The 13,003-nt window shown below is 52.1% G+C and overlaps 1 protein-coding gene across 1 annotated transcript in view; it reads right to left on the reverse strand.

The window, feature by feature from the left end:
• Window positions 1–6,358: 6,358 nt before the first annotated feature.
• The window catches only part of PACSIN2 (protein kinase C and casein kinase substrate in neurons 2), a 95,822-nt gene continuing 89,177 nt past the window's right edge, over window positions 6,359–13,003 (reverse strand). Inside the window, exons 10-12 of the mRNA XM_008063450.2 lie at window positions 11,442–11,564; window positions 10,760–10,956; window positions 6,359–8,056 (exon numbers count right to left, since the gene is read on the reverse strand). Of these exons, the coding sequence (XP_008061641.1) occupies window positions 7,944–8,056; window positions 10,760–10,956; window positions 11,442–11,564 (433 nt within the window). The 3' untranslated portion in view covers window positions 6,359–7,943. The remainder of the gene's footprint in view (window positions 8,057–10,759; window positions 10,957–11,441; window positions 11,565–13,003) is intronic.

Below are 13,003 nucleotides of genomic sequence, written 5' to 3' on the forward strand. Positions count from 1 at the left end.
TCAGGCAATCCACTCACCTCAGCCTTCCAAGGCGCGGGATGACAGGCTGAGCCACCGAGCCCGGCTGAGACTTTATTTCTTATAAAGGGTTACGCCTGCAAGGCGGCTGCCCCACAGCCTCTGGCAAAGACCAGACACAGGCACTTTGAAGGAGGAAGGCTTGGGGTAGGAGCTTTATGCTGGATGGGTTGGCTTAAAATACGTATTTAAAAGGTTACAAGAGGAACTATGGATATGTATGTATGTAAGTATTCATTTTGAGACAGGGTCTCCCTGTCACCCAGGCTGGGGTGCAGTGGCACGATCACAGCTCACCACAGCCTCCAGCTCCCGGGCTCATGTTCCTCCTGCTTCAGCCTAGGTAGCTTAGACTATAGGCGTGTCCCATCATGCCCAGCTAATATTTTAAACTGGCTATGAATATCTACGAAGGTAGCCCTGAAACATGTATATAACAAACATGCATGTAACATATAACTCATGTTTATCTTTGGGTGGGGACTTAACATTTATTTATTTATTTACTTATTTTTTGAGTCAGAGTCTCACTCTGTCACCCAGGCTGGAGTGTAGTGGCACACTCAAGGTTACCTCAGTTTCAGTTGGCTGGGCTAAAGTGATCCTTCCACCTCAGTCTTCCAAGTAGCTGGAATTACAGACATGCGCCATCACGTCTGGCTAATTTTTTGATTTATTGTAGAGTTGAGGTCTCGCTGAGTTGCCCAGGTGGGTCTCGAACTCCTGGGCTCAGGCAATCCTCTCGCCCCCGCCTCCCAAAGTGCTCGGGTTACAGGTGTGAGATACGGCACCCAGTGAAACTTAACATTTAAATGTATTACAGTGAGGCCCTGTATACCAAAAGGTCTTTTTTTTTTTTTTTGAGTTGGAGTCTCACTCTGTCGCCCAGACTGGAGTGCAGTGGCCGCTCCCGGACACCGCAGCCTCGACCTGCTGGACTCCGGCGATCCTTCCGCCTCAGCCTTCCAAGAAGCCGGAATTACAGGCGTGCGCTACCACGCCCGGCTGATTTTGATTTATTGTAGAGATGAGGTCTCACCAAGTTGCCCAGGCGAGTCTTGAACCTGCGGGCTCAGGCAATCCACTCACCTCGGCCTCTCAAAGAGCGGGATTACAGGTTGAGCCACCGAGCCGGGCCAAAAGGTCTTTTTTAAGACACAGAACACTCAAATGTAGGCCTTTGCAAACTGGTCAGAACTAGTCCATGGTTGGTGGTCTCTTATTAGGAGAAAGTTACTGAAATCAGCCTCTGGCCATTCAAAGCTATAGTTACAGCTTGGGGATCGGGGCTGGGGGTCAGTTAGTGTCTGGTGGTCAGTGAGCTGCAAATGTTTTAATATTGCTGATCTCAAGACCAGTGTTTAACTGCTAGAGAAAAAGAAAAACCTTGTGGCAGCTAGAACACAGTTTATTCTTTTTTTTTTTTAAGTCAGTCACTATGCCATTAAGTGGCACAATGCAGCCTCACTGCAGCCTCAAACTACTGGGCTCGGGATCGTTCAGCCTCAGCCTCCTGAGTAGCTGGGACTACAGGCACGTGCCACCATGCCCGGCTAGTTTTTTGGTTTTTTTGCAGAGATGAGGTCTTGCTATGTTGTCCAGGCTGGTATTGAGCTTCTGGGCTTAAGCAATCCTCCCATCTCAGCCTCCCAAAGTGTTGGGATTATAACCATGAGTCACATGCCTGGCCAGTCTATTCTTTTAAGTGTAGGGGGTGCATGACTTAACCCTCGCCTGGCATGGCCTTGGGTCCTGTTTATAATTTGGTATCCTACTGCCATGCGGCTCTATCAGTCTTATGATGTCTATTTTAATATTAACACTGGTCAGTTGTGCCTAAACCACAGAGAGGAAGGGAGTATAATGAGGTGTGTCTGACCTCTCATCCCCTCATGGCCAGGAACTCAGCTTTAAGGTTTTTCTGGGGCACTTCGCATTTTATTTTTAGTTTGCAACTGCCGTAAGGTTTCTGAGAAAATTTGGAAACTGGAAAGTGCAGCCTTCTTCTCTAAAGCTTCAGGCAACTTGGGGGAAGCACTGATGCCAGGGACCGACTGGGGAGGATCTGGGCCCTGTCTGGAATCTGCACGCTTTGGCTATTCTCAGCTTGGCTAGGGATGGGATTTGGGGCTGAGACACCTCCATCACAAGGCAGCCATACTTGTGTTTTATCTAGCACTTCCACACCCTTGGCCGCCTGTTGTGAGAGAGGGAAGACAGGAACCATTTCTCTAGATTTCACATAAGGAAACCAAGGGGCGGGGAGATGAAGGGATATGCCTGAGGACAAGCAAGGTGCCCATCCCACATTGGTGGGACACCAGGCGACCTCTACCACCTGGCTACCACCTTGCCCCTTGCCTGGGACCAGTAGGAATAGCTCAGATAGCGTGCTGGCCTGCGTCCCTCGCTCCCTGGCTTCTCTTTTTCCATACTGTCCTCACCCTCTGGGTCCCTAACACCAACTCCTTAGCCAGTCACATGGACAAATCAATAAACACATAGAAAATGTTAGTACCTTGGGCAGCACTGACTTGCTTTTTGGTGCGGTCCTGACCAGCACCACCTGGGACTTAGTAGATAGATATATGCCATCCCTAGCCTAGTAACACAGAAACTGTAGGATGTGACCCAGCAAGCAGTCGACACACCCACCAGGTGTTTGAGAACTACTGGGTTGGACAACAGAACTATTCTGAGTCAACCCTGCTGTCTGGAGTTGGGCACACTGGAGCACAAGTCCCACCTCAGGTCCTGACTTGCTGTGTGGCTGATGGCAGCCACCTGACCGCTCTGGCTGCGGTTTCCTCGTCTGTAAAGTGGTGCTCACATGCTGTGAGAGGCTTATTCAGCAAGTCCCCTCCAATCTGTGGTTTTGCTTTCCATGATTTCAGTTATGCATGGTCCACTGTGATCTGAAAATATTACATGGAAAGTTCCTGGAATAAGCACTTCGCAAGTTGCAAATGCTACATACAATCCCCATGTCATTCACCTCTCATCATCATGCCATGTGGGGCTTTTAGCATCTCATGTCACAAGAAACATGAGCATCGTACAGCAAGAGATTCTGAGAGTGAGCACAGTCACGCAACCTTCATTACAGTCTGCTGTTGGAATGGTTCTATTTAATTAATTAATTATACTTATTATAGGGAAAGCGTCTTACCCTGTAGCCCAGGCTGGAGTATAGTGGCACAATCATTGCTTACTGCAAACCTCGAACATTTGTCCTCAGGCAATCCTTCCATCTCAGCCTTCTAAGTAGCTGGGACTTCAGGCACACACCACCACACCTGGCTACTTTTTAAAATTTTTGTGGAGATGAGATCTTACTCTGTTGGTCAGGCTGCTCTCAAACTCCTGGCTTCAAGCAATCCTCCTGTTTTGACCTCCCAAAATGCTGGGATTATAGGCGTGAACTACTGCATGCAGCTTGTTGTATTTTATTATTAGTTATTGTTGTTAATCTCTTACTTTGTCTAATTGATACATTAAGTTTTATCGTAGGTATGTGAGTATAAGAAAAAACAGCATATACAGGGTTCAGTACTATTAGGCATCCACTGGGAGTCTTGGAACAAGTATTCCCATGGATAGGGAGAGAGATGGGAGAGGTGCTCATGGGAGAAGGGCACTGATCCCATTCTTGAGGACTCTGCCTCATGACTTAACTACTTCCCAAAGGCTTCCCTCCCAATACCACCCCCGTGGGGGTTAGGATTTCCACATGTGGATCTTGAGATGATACATTCAGACCGTAACACTGGCTCTGTGGCTCCTGACCCTGCACCTGGCGGTGGCTATGCCTGGCTGGGAATGAGCCTCATACTCACCTTCAGGCTAGGCCAGGTTGAGCTCAGCCCGAGCCACCCTTCGCAGGCATGGTAGGACAACCCCAATCCTGGCCCTGGGGCTTTTCTGCTTGCTCTTACCACAGGAACCACAGAGGTCCAGACCAGAGGTCACTTCCCACCAACTATGGGGAAACTGAAGCCAAGAAAGGGGCACGTGTCTCCCCGACTGTCTGGGAAAGGGACTGGGGAGACCTGCCACCCTCGTTGGAGGCTTAGGGCAGGGTAAGTTGGGATAAGGAGCAGAAGGGGGTGGCCGTCATCCTGGGGAGAGCTCAGACTGAAAAGGGGTGGAAAGAGGAAAGGTAGCTCATATGGCACTCACCTGGCAGGGTCTCTTGGTGTCTGGACACTTCCCAAGTCATCCTCACTTGATCATCCCCACATCACAGCAAATGAAGCTGGGGCACTTGCTTGGGCTTTGGGTCTTGCAGGGGCGAAGGTCTTCTTTTGGTCTGTGGTCCAGCCTGACCTCCTACCCAGGTGGGGATTCAGGGATGCTTTCCACGGGAAGTGGGGGAAACAGCTCAAGGACCAAACAGTATTCCACCTCTTTGGGCCTGGGTTGGGAGGCCTTGGTCCTAATATCCTGAGAGACCTCCAGGATCTACCATGCATATTTTCAGTGGATAGTCCTGGCCCCTGCTCTCTGGTTCTCTCATCCTGGTGTCAGAATAACTCAGGTCTTTCTCTAAGCTTATAGGAGTTTCCCAAGGGCAAACATTGGCTCTTCTTCATGTCTCTCTGACAGCACACAAAGTTGGTGCTCAATAAATGCTTGCTGAATGAATGACTGCCCAACAGATAAATAAGGAGTGAGTCAGCCGATCTCCCACCAGGAGGAGATTCTCAGGGGTCGGGCCTTGCTCAGTTTCCCCAGCCACTTTCTCTGTGCCTTGTGCCTGAGTGGGTAAGTCACTGCTTCTCCTTACTTGGCCTCAGTTTCCCCATGAATGAGCAGGCTGGTCAGGTGGCCCACAGGGACCCTTTGCAACCTCTCCCATGCCTAAACTGATGTGTTGTGAGTGAGTCCCCTCCAGGCCTGCCCCGTGCCTGAGGCCTTGGCACGGCCCAGCCCCACAGGCCACTCAGTGAGGCCAGGCCAGGTGGGAGAGGCCTTGCATGTGTCTGGGTGGACCAGGATTCTGCATCAGTCTTCCATCTACAGGGACCTCCGAAGACCCCAAGTTTTAGCCAGGCTGTGGCATAGCCAGATCTCTGCCCCAGTAACTTGGCTGCACCTGCTCACCCTCCTGGCAGTGGGGTGGGGGAGCTGAGAGAGGAAGGAAGAGCCGAGAGGACTAGACAGCCCAGTATGGAGGGCACAGGAGGGACAGTGGAGGATGGCCTCTGGTGTCAGTCACAATCATGACAATGACCACCTCTTGAGTACCTGTAGCCTTTCCAAGGTTTCTCTAACCCTCCAACTGGAAAGGCAGGCATTGCTTCTATCTGGGGAAACTAAGGCCTAGAGGGGCCTTGGGCTCAAGACCCTCACAGGGGGCCTTGAGAAAGGGCCTTGCAGAGTGGAAGGTGCCTCATCCAGCACAGCAGACCTGGCTCAGCAACGGGGCCATGGTCTCGCCATGGTGGTCAAGCTGCTGGCAGGGCCCGGGCAGTGGATCAAGCCCACGGGTCCCAGGAGCCTGCTTCTGACCCCCTCCTTCTGCCCCAGAGGCCGAGGCCGAGGCTGGTAGCAGGAGGCCTGCTGCTGGGGTCCAAACCCTCAGAAGCTGGAAGAACGGGGACCCTGCCACCCATGAGATAAGGGCTGGATGACAGAGATTTGCCCTGCCTTTGCTGAGCTGGGCAAAGCCACACTGCAGGGCAATTGCTCTCTTGTCCTCCTGGCTCCTGTGAGGGCTGCATGCACAGCTGGAGTGCTTTTCTGGGTGGCTTTAGCAGGGCTTGCTGAGTGTGACCACGGCAGCCCTTATATCTTATTTCCCCCTTCTTTTCACACTGGCTGGGGCTGCCATCCAGGCCTCCTTCCTCCTTGGTTCATGGGGTAACGGTGGAGGTTCCTTGGGAATTTTGCCCAGTGCCTTGGGTCAGCTGGGACTCCCTAGATAACTCTGGCTCCTGGAGCCTCTGTTGACTGGAAATGGGGAGACTTGCCCCCACCCCATGGGAATATTTGCAGATAATATAAGTAAAAAATGGAGCACCAGGTCCAGCGCACAATAGGTGCTCAGGAAAATATGCTCAGAGGAGAGTGACACCAGTCTCATTATGCTGCTTGGGCCTGGGGGAAGCACTGCCCACTCTAGGGAGGAGAGGGGAGAAGCCCAGGTCAAACAGCAGCAGGTCTTGGGGTGAGGGGAACCCCAAGGGGCTCGGGTGCCTCCAGTCCCCAGCCTCTGGTGTGGCAGGAGCAGTGGGCCATGGCCTCTTGGCAGGGCTCCTGTGTCCCAGATCTCACCCAAACTGGTGCACCCCAAGGAGGCTGCGTCTACCAGGTGATGTGCATGAGGGTGCAGAGGGACTTTTCATTTGCACAAGATCAAGTGTTTATTGATTTTTTCCTAAAATACTATACATTTAAAGGAACTCTTAAACTTAAAAGACTTGACAATTTTTGGTAAATCTGTAGCATAGGAATGAGGATTTCTGCTGGTTAGTTTTTGTAACAGACACGACATACATTCACTTTCCAAGCAAGACATGGAGCTCACGCGGAGTAAATGCATAGCTTGAGATGGTGGTGGGCACGCACCGCGGACTGTTACATAAGACAAAGCTTCTCTCCTACCCTTGCCTGCCCCGTCGCACCACAGGGGTGCCTGGCTGCAGCACTCCTGCTCCCCAGTGACCAAGGAAGTGCAGAGACCATGCTGTGGGCAAGACCCCGCTCCTGCTTGCTCACGAGGAATGCACATGGCTGAGATCTGCAACCCTGCGAAGACAAGGGGGTTTTACAGTGTTCTGCTACGGAGCCAGGACGAGGGCCAGGCAGAAGCTGAACTTGCAGCTGGCTGGTGAGGGCAAGCCTCCCTCCAGCAGGCTCCACGTCAGAGAGGCCTGGAGCCCACGTCTGAGCCCAGGAGGAGGCCTTGTTGGCCCTGCCCAAATGCTGCAGACTTTAAGCAGTTTACAAATGAAATCCACTGTCAAAAGCCGTTAAATCACATGAAAACAGTAGACGAGCGCTTTAGATTCTCTGAATATCAAATACTATATACAGATATACACCCAGACATGACAGTCTAATAGAAAGCATCTCAATCTACAGATGCATCTGCTTGAAAAGTTAGTCTTCTTACTTCTTAAACTCCCAAATCACTGATACAATTGTTAATTTGCAAAAAATAAAGTTTTAAGCAAGAATAGAGAGAAAATAATTTTAAATATGGCAATTCTGGGAGTACTACTTAGGGGTATATCTGAGACCTGCACTCTGATGCCCCAAGTGCATAATGGGCATTCATAACAGAAATCCAATCTATCTTTCTACTACGATCTCTTGCCTCAAACACCATTGGTCACATGGGCGTCACCTTGTGGCTCACCCCACATAGTGGCATGGCTGAGTAACAGTAAGACATGAAATAGAGAGATCATTCCTCAAGATTGGTGTATATCAATCTGTGCCATAATTTAAGTATAAATGAATGGAAGAACAGGTGTATAAAAAAGTATAACTGTACATAGCCTTTAAATTAAAAACCTCAGGATCTTCACTCAGAAAATGGCATGGAAGTTTGTTCATTTAAGTTACAGGTGATGAGACTCATCAGAGAAAATAATCAGTGGAATGAGAATCAGTGGAGCCCACAATTGACTGGAGGAGAAGAGAGACAAGGTCAAGGACAGACAGGTCCATCATAAGCCCAAGCATAGCGAACGGCAGGCAGGGGCCGGCTGTTCTGTTGTTCAGCATCTTCCTGCACTCAGATCCCTCCAGCTGACCTCAGAAAAGTGCCAAGTCCCAGGTGAGGTGACCAGCTTGTCGCCTTCCAGGGATACCATGAAGCCAAGAGCAACGGGACCATCATCTTTCGCAGGAAAAGGAGTAGATGCCTACACAGCCGGCTGGAGTCCCTGGAGCTCCTGGGCCTGCCCTCAGGCCCGTCACTGGATCGCCTCAACATAGTTTGCTGGGTACAGGCCAACCTGCCCGTTGTCCAAGCGTCCCTTGCACCAGCCCTGCTCATCCTCATCCTCCATCTTGGTCAGCTCATCCCCTGAAAGACAAGGAGGGAAAGGCCTCTGTGAGTGGGTGGGTGATGCTGATCGCAGATCAGGGAGCTGCCCTCACGTGCCCAGAGATGGTGGAGGGGCAGGCATTCCCCTGAGGGTGGGACAGGACCCTGTTATTTTTCTACTAAATTGCAATTTAAGTTGCCTCTTTGGTCGCCGGGCCTTTGAGAGAGCTAGAGATGACAGCCTCACACAGTGAACCTACAGCAAGCAGTTCTCAGATGCCACACTGGCTTCCAGGGAGGCCACAGGGCCAAGCACTGTAGGTATGCACCCTCCTGACCATCCCTGGCCAGGTCGTACCCTTTCTTCACACTGGCCCTTTACTGCTGTCCTCCTGCCTAGGCCCCAGCTGCCCACTCTTCTGTATCTCTCCCAGCACCTGTTGCTGGGGTCTTGTGCCTGTTAATTCCGCCATCTGCAGACTACAGGCTATGAGAGGGGCAGGGACAGCCATACCAGACCTGGCCAGCAGTACCTGCCATTCTATCCCTAGCACCTGGTGCAGGGCTTGTGCAGGAGGATATCTGTTAACCCCTCTCGCCACTCTGAGAAGCCACTGGCACTGTTCTAGAATCTCCCAGTGGCTATGTGTTAGTGTGGTTTCATTTCACTTTTGTTTGTTCAGACCTGAAGGAGCCCTTACTTTGTGCCAGGGATGAGAGGAATAAACAGAGCCCGATCTCAAGGAGATAGACCAGGGGACAAGATCAAAGGTGTGACCAGGGTGTGATGAAGGAGGTGGCACTGGAGCAGAGTCCTAGGCCTGGCATTTGCTCACTAAGGGAAGCAGAGTAGCCCAGAGCCTGGGGTGGGCAGAGGCCCACCAGCTTGGATCTCCTCAGGAGCAAGCAACTGGTGAAAGTTAAGTGCTGGTTTACCTTTATCGCTATGTCTGTAGCTTTATATCTCTCTCTGGCATTTTGGCTCATTTTTCAGAATCAGATGCAATTTTCCCCCAGGCAGTTATGCAGGTCTAGCAATATTTATTTTGTTGACATTTTTCATTTTGTATGGCAGTAACACTGGTCAAGATGCCTGCGGGGCCAATAGCTGGGGCCTCAGCATTCCCAGGACTGGGAGCTCAAATCCCAGAGCACATCAGCTGCAAGACCTGGGCCAACCTTGTGCCTCCCCACTTCACCTGCAGGTTGGGGTTGCTGAGAAGTAGATGTGAAAACACAAATTATCCCTGAGACAGCGCAGGCACGCAGGGGCACCAACTCATCCTCCTGCTGCTGTGATGCCTCTGCCAGACTGGCGTTCCTGCGAATCTGACTTAAGCGTCGGAGCAGCTGCAGGGGCCACAGGGAAGAGTCATGGTGAATTACCATCTTCTTCCATCCCTTCGTGGACCCCTGGCATTTCTCATCCTGCCCTCGTAGGCTGCCACATCCATAGGCCTGGTTCCAGGCCGCAGAGGCGAGGATGAGGCCCATAATGTGATACCACATGTGGTGCTAAGTCTACCAAATGCAAGCTCTGTCAGCAACCAAGACCCACCAAAGCCACCAGCAGCGGAGGTCCTGTGAGACGTAAGGCCAGCAGCACTGGCTGGGAGCAGAAAAACAGAAAACAGACACAATGGACAGGAAGGGTGTCACACTGTACACATGTGAACTGGTGATTACAAGTGTTCATTTCAATCAGTTTGGTCTTGACAATTTACATGGAACTGGAAGAAACATTTAAATCTATAAAAGTACTGCCAAACCCAACAGGTAAGATTGAAAAAGAATTAGAAATTAAAAACAAATAAACCTACAAAATTGAGGTGACAACCCCAATCAAAGATATCAAAACTGGACATAAAAACGTTCCTAAAACTGGTCAGTGGCAACCAATGACCAAGCCTGGGGATAAATGTCTGGGGACAGCTGGCTGACATTGCTGGGAACCAAGGGAAGGGGGCTGAAGGTTGGGTTAGGAGCCAGGCCTTTGGCATTGCCTTCCCCCTGAGTGGGGGAAAGGATGAGGCCGTCTTTCCCAGAGGTGTAGCCTAGGGCAGGGGTACATTTTAGCTCAGGTCAGCAGGGGGAAGCAAGAAACATGGGTGGCTATGGGTCTGCTTTGACTATAGGCCACTCCAGCCTCCTTAGACAGGCTGAAGGCTACAGTTCATTTTGGTAAACTGCAACTAGCATTAAAAAATTACTACTGGGCCAGGCTCGGTGGCTCAGCCTGTAATCCCAGCACTTTAGGAGGCCGAGGGGAGTGGACTGCCTGAGTCCGTGGGTTCGACACCCACCTGGGCAACTTGGTGAGACCCACCTGGGCAACTTGATGAGACCTTGTCTCTACAATAAATCAAAAATGAGCCAGGCATGGTAGTGTGCATCTGTAGTTCTGGCTACTTGGAAGGCTGAGGCAGAAGGATCGCCAGGGCCCTGCAGGTTGAGGCTGCTGTGGCTGGGAGCGTGCCACTGCACTCCAAACTGGGCAACAGAGTTCTCACTCTGTTCTCACTCAACTCAAAAAAAAAAATTTACTACTGAAGACCGCTCAATTATTTTCTGATTTCAGTCACTGAGCATCTGCTACTTTTAAAACTGGGAATGGAAGGGCCTGCAGTGAGGACTCACAGGGGAAACTAGCAGGAAACTTATCAGACTTTAAAAAAAAAAGACAAAGCTCGCCAGCAGGCTGGCAGCACTGATGCCCCAGAAGATGGCAGGGAGCCCACCTACCAGCCTTGAAGCTCAGCTCATCATGCTCCTGCCCCTCGTAGTCATAAAGGGCCCGAACTCGTACTTCCGTCCCCGAGGTAGTATCCTCGTCGAAGGGATTGGAGTCTCCGTTGGCATCCGTGGAGGAGAACGGGTTGTTAGACTCATCATCTGACCAGTCAGTGGGGTAGCTCTGGGTCTTCTCGTAGCTGCTCACACTGCAAGAAAGGGGTTGCCATGGGTCCCTCCGCGAAAGGCGGGCAGAAGGTGTGAGGCCCCCACTCAGAGCCTCAGCCCCTGCCAGGGGAGGCTGCAGGCACCTTGGGGCTCGGGGCTGAGGGCTCCTTCTGAAGAAGCACAGCTCTCTCCAGTGTGCCCGCATGGGCGGAGCCAGGCCCTGGCAAAAATTCATGCCATCCCCACTCATCCTGAGCCACCCACAGGCAACTGCAGGTCTCAGCAAGACCCCTGTCTGTCTTCCTGAGGTGGGAATGCAGAGCCCTGAGGGGTTAACAGAGGACAGAGGAAAAGCGACTGCAGACTGTTAGCTGTGCTGTCCCTGAGGGATGCAGGGCGCCAGGTGCCCACCTTCTGCAGGGTCTTGTGCATTGCTAAGTGTGTGGGGGCGAGACCCCTGGACAGAAAGAGAGGGAGAGAGACAGAGAAAGTGATGTAGGACCAGAGGAAGCGTTTGTTCACCAACTTTTTGGCCTTAGTGTCCTCCTTCTCACTGACGGTGCTGCCTGTGTCGTCCTCGTCCTCGAAGGGGTTGTAGCTGGACTGTGACTGCGCAGACTGGGCAGGGTTGCTCGGGACACTAAGGGTGCTATGGGAAGAGAGAACGCTTTCAGGGGACCCCAGCTTGGCAGGGGTCCGCAAGGGTCCTGGAAACTCCCAGCTGCAAGATCTCAAGGGACAAACCAGCTCCTCACCGACTGGAGAGGGACTACGCTGTTTCAACAGAAAGTTGCTTTTAGCAAAACATGGGCAATACCCGGACTGTGAAACATGCTTAAAGCATCCAAGAAAGAACAAGATTTCTCTTTCTTTCCTGTGTCTGGAGGCATTCCGTCTAGAGCAGGGGCCCTAGGGAGGGCAGTGACAGGCCACAGCTGGAGCAAAAGTAGTTTACAGATTTGGGCTCCTTCCCAGCCCTTGTTCCCAATGCTGTGAGCTAGCAGGTCAAAAACCCCCACGGTCTCCTCAAGGGTCCCAGCCTGGGAGGGGGCTTGGTCCCATGGATGAGCAGAGGGGGCTCCTGAGCTCTCTAATCCCCACAGTTGGGCACCCACCTCCTTTTGACTGCTAAAGGATTCAGTGGGTGGCTCCCCTGTTCTCCTGGGCTGGAGTTTCCAAAACCAGGGCCGAGCTAGCTGTGCGGCTCTCTCTAGGTAGAAAGAAGGATTGTCTTGGTGCTCCAGAGAGAAAATCCACTCATGCAATTCTATTACCCGCCTACTGTGTGCCAGGCCCAGAGTGGAGGCCAGAGAGATCTGGGCCAAGCCCTGCCTGCAGACTGGGAGTCGGGAGCTGGGCTGGCGAGATTGCAAGGTGCTGTGCACTCTACAGGAGGCCACAAGATAGTCAATAACTCAGCAGGCCTTGAGGGCCCTGGCACCCCACCTACTGCCTCCAAGTCCAGGGCCTTGGAGAGGCCCCTAAAGCCCTGGATGGATGGCATGGTCTCAGCATCCACCATCCCAGAGTCAGAGAAGGGAGGTGAGAAAGCCTCAAATGCCACCAGAGTGACCCTAGTGGCTAACAGCTACCACATCAGATTCAGCCAGACAAGGAGCACAGGATCCCGGCTTGCTGGTGGCTGATGTCCAGGACTCGTGTGTGAGACCACCAGGCCTCCTTCCCTCCTTGGTACCTTTCTCTAGCAGATTTCTGTGAGGGGGTTGGGGGGCAGCTGAACTGTACAGCAGTCCTAGTCATCCTGGAGCCCCCTGGATCTCCTCTGAGGGGGTATCTCAGCCTTCCCATCCCTGCCCCTCAGCACACACGTGCTGGCCTGATCCCTGGGACAGGTGCTTACTGCCAAGCTCACCTGCCCAATGGTGTGCACAGCAGTTGGGTGACAACCAGCCATATCTGCAGGGGAGCCTGTGGTGCTTTAGTGCCTGGGGCTATCGAAAGACTAGGAACCTGGGCTGAGCCTACCCAGGAAGCCCTAGTCACAAGGTGACTATTGTTGACTGTGGCCTGGGGGCCTCTGGGGAGGTCCAGCAGGAAGGCCTCCTCTAGCACACACTTTCCAGAAGG

The sequence above is a fragment of the Carlito syrichta genome, unplaced genomic scaffold, assembly GCF_000164805.1.
Source record: "Carlito syrichta isolate Samal-C Ts95f unplaced genomic scaffold, Tarsius_syrichta-2.0.1 Scaffold306853, whole genome shotgun sequence".
NCBI lineage: Eukaryota > Metazoa > Chordata > Mammalia > Primates > Tarsiidae > Carlito > Carlito syrichta.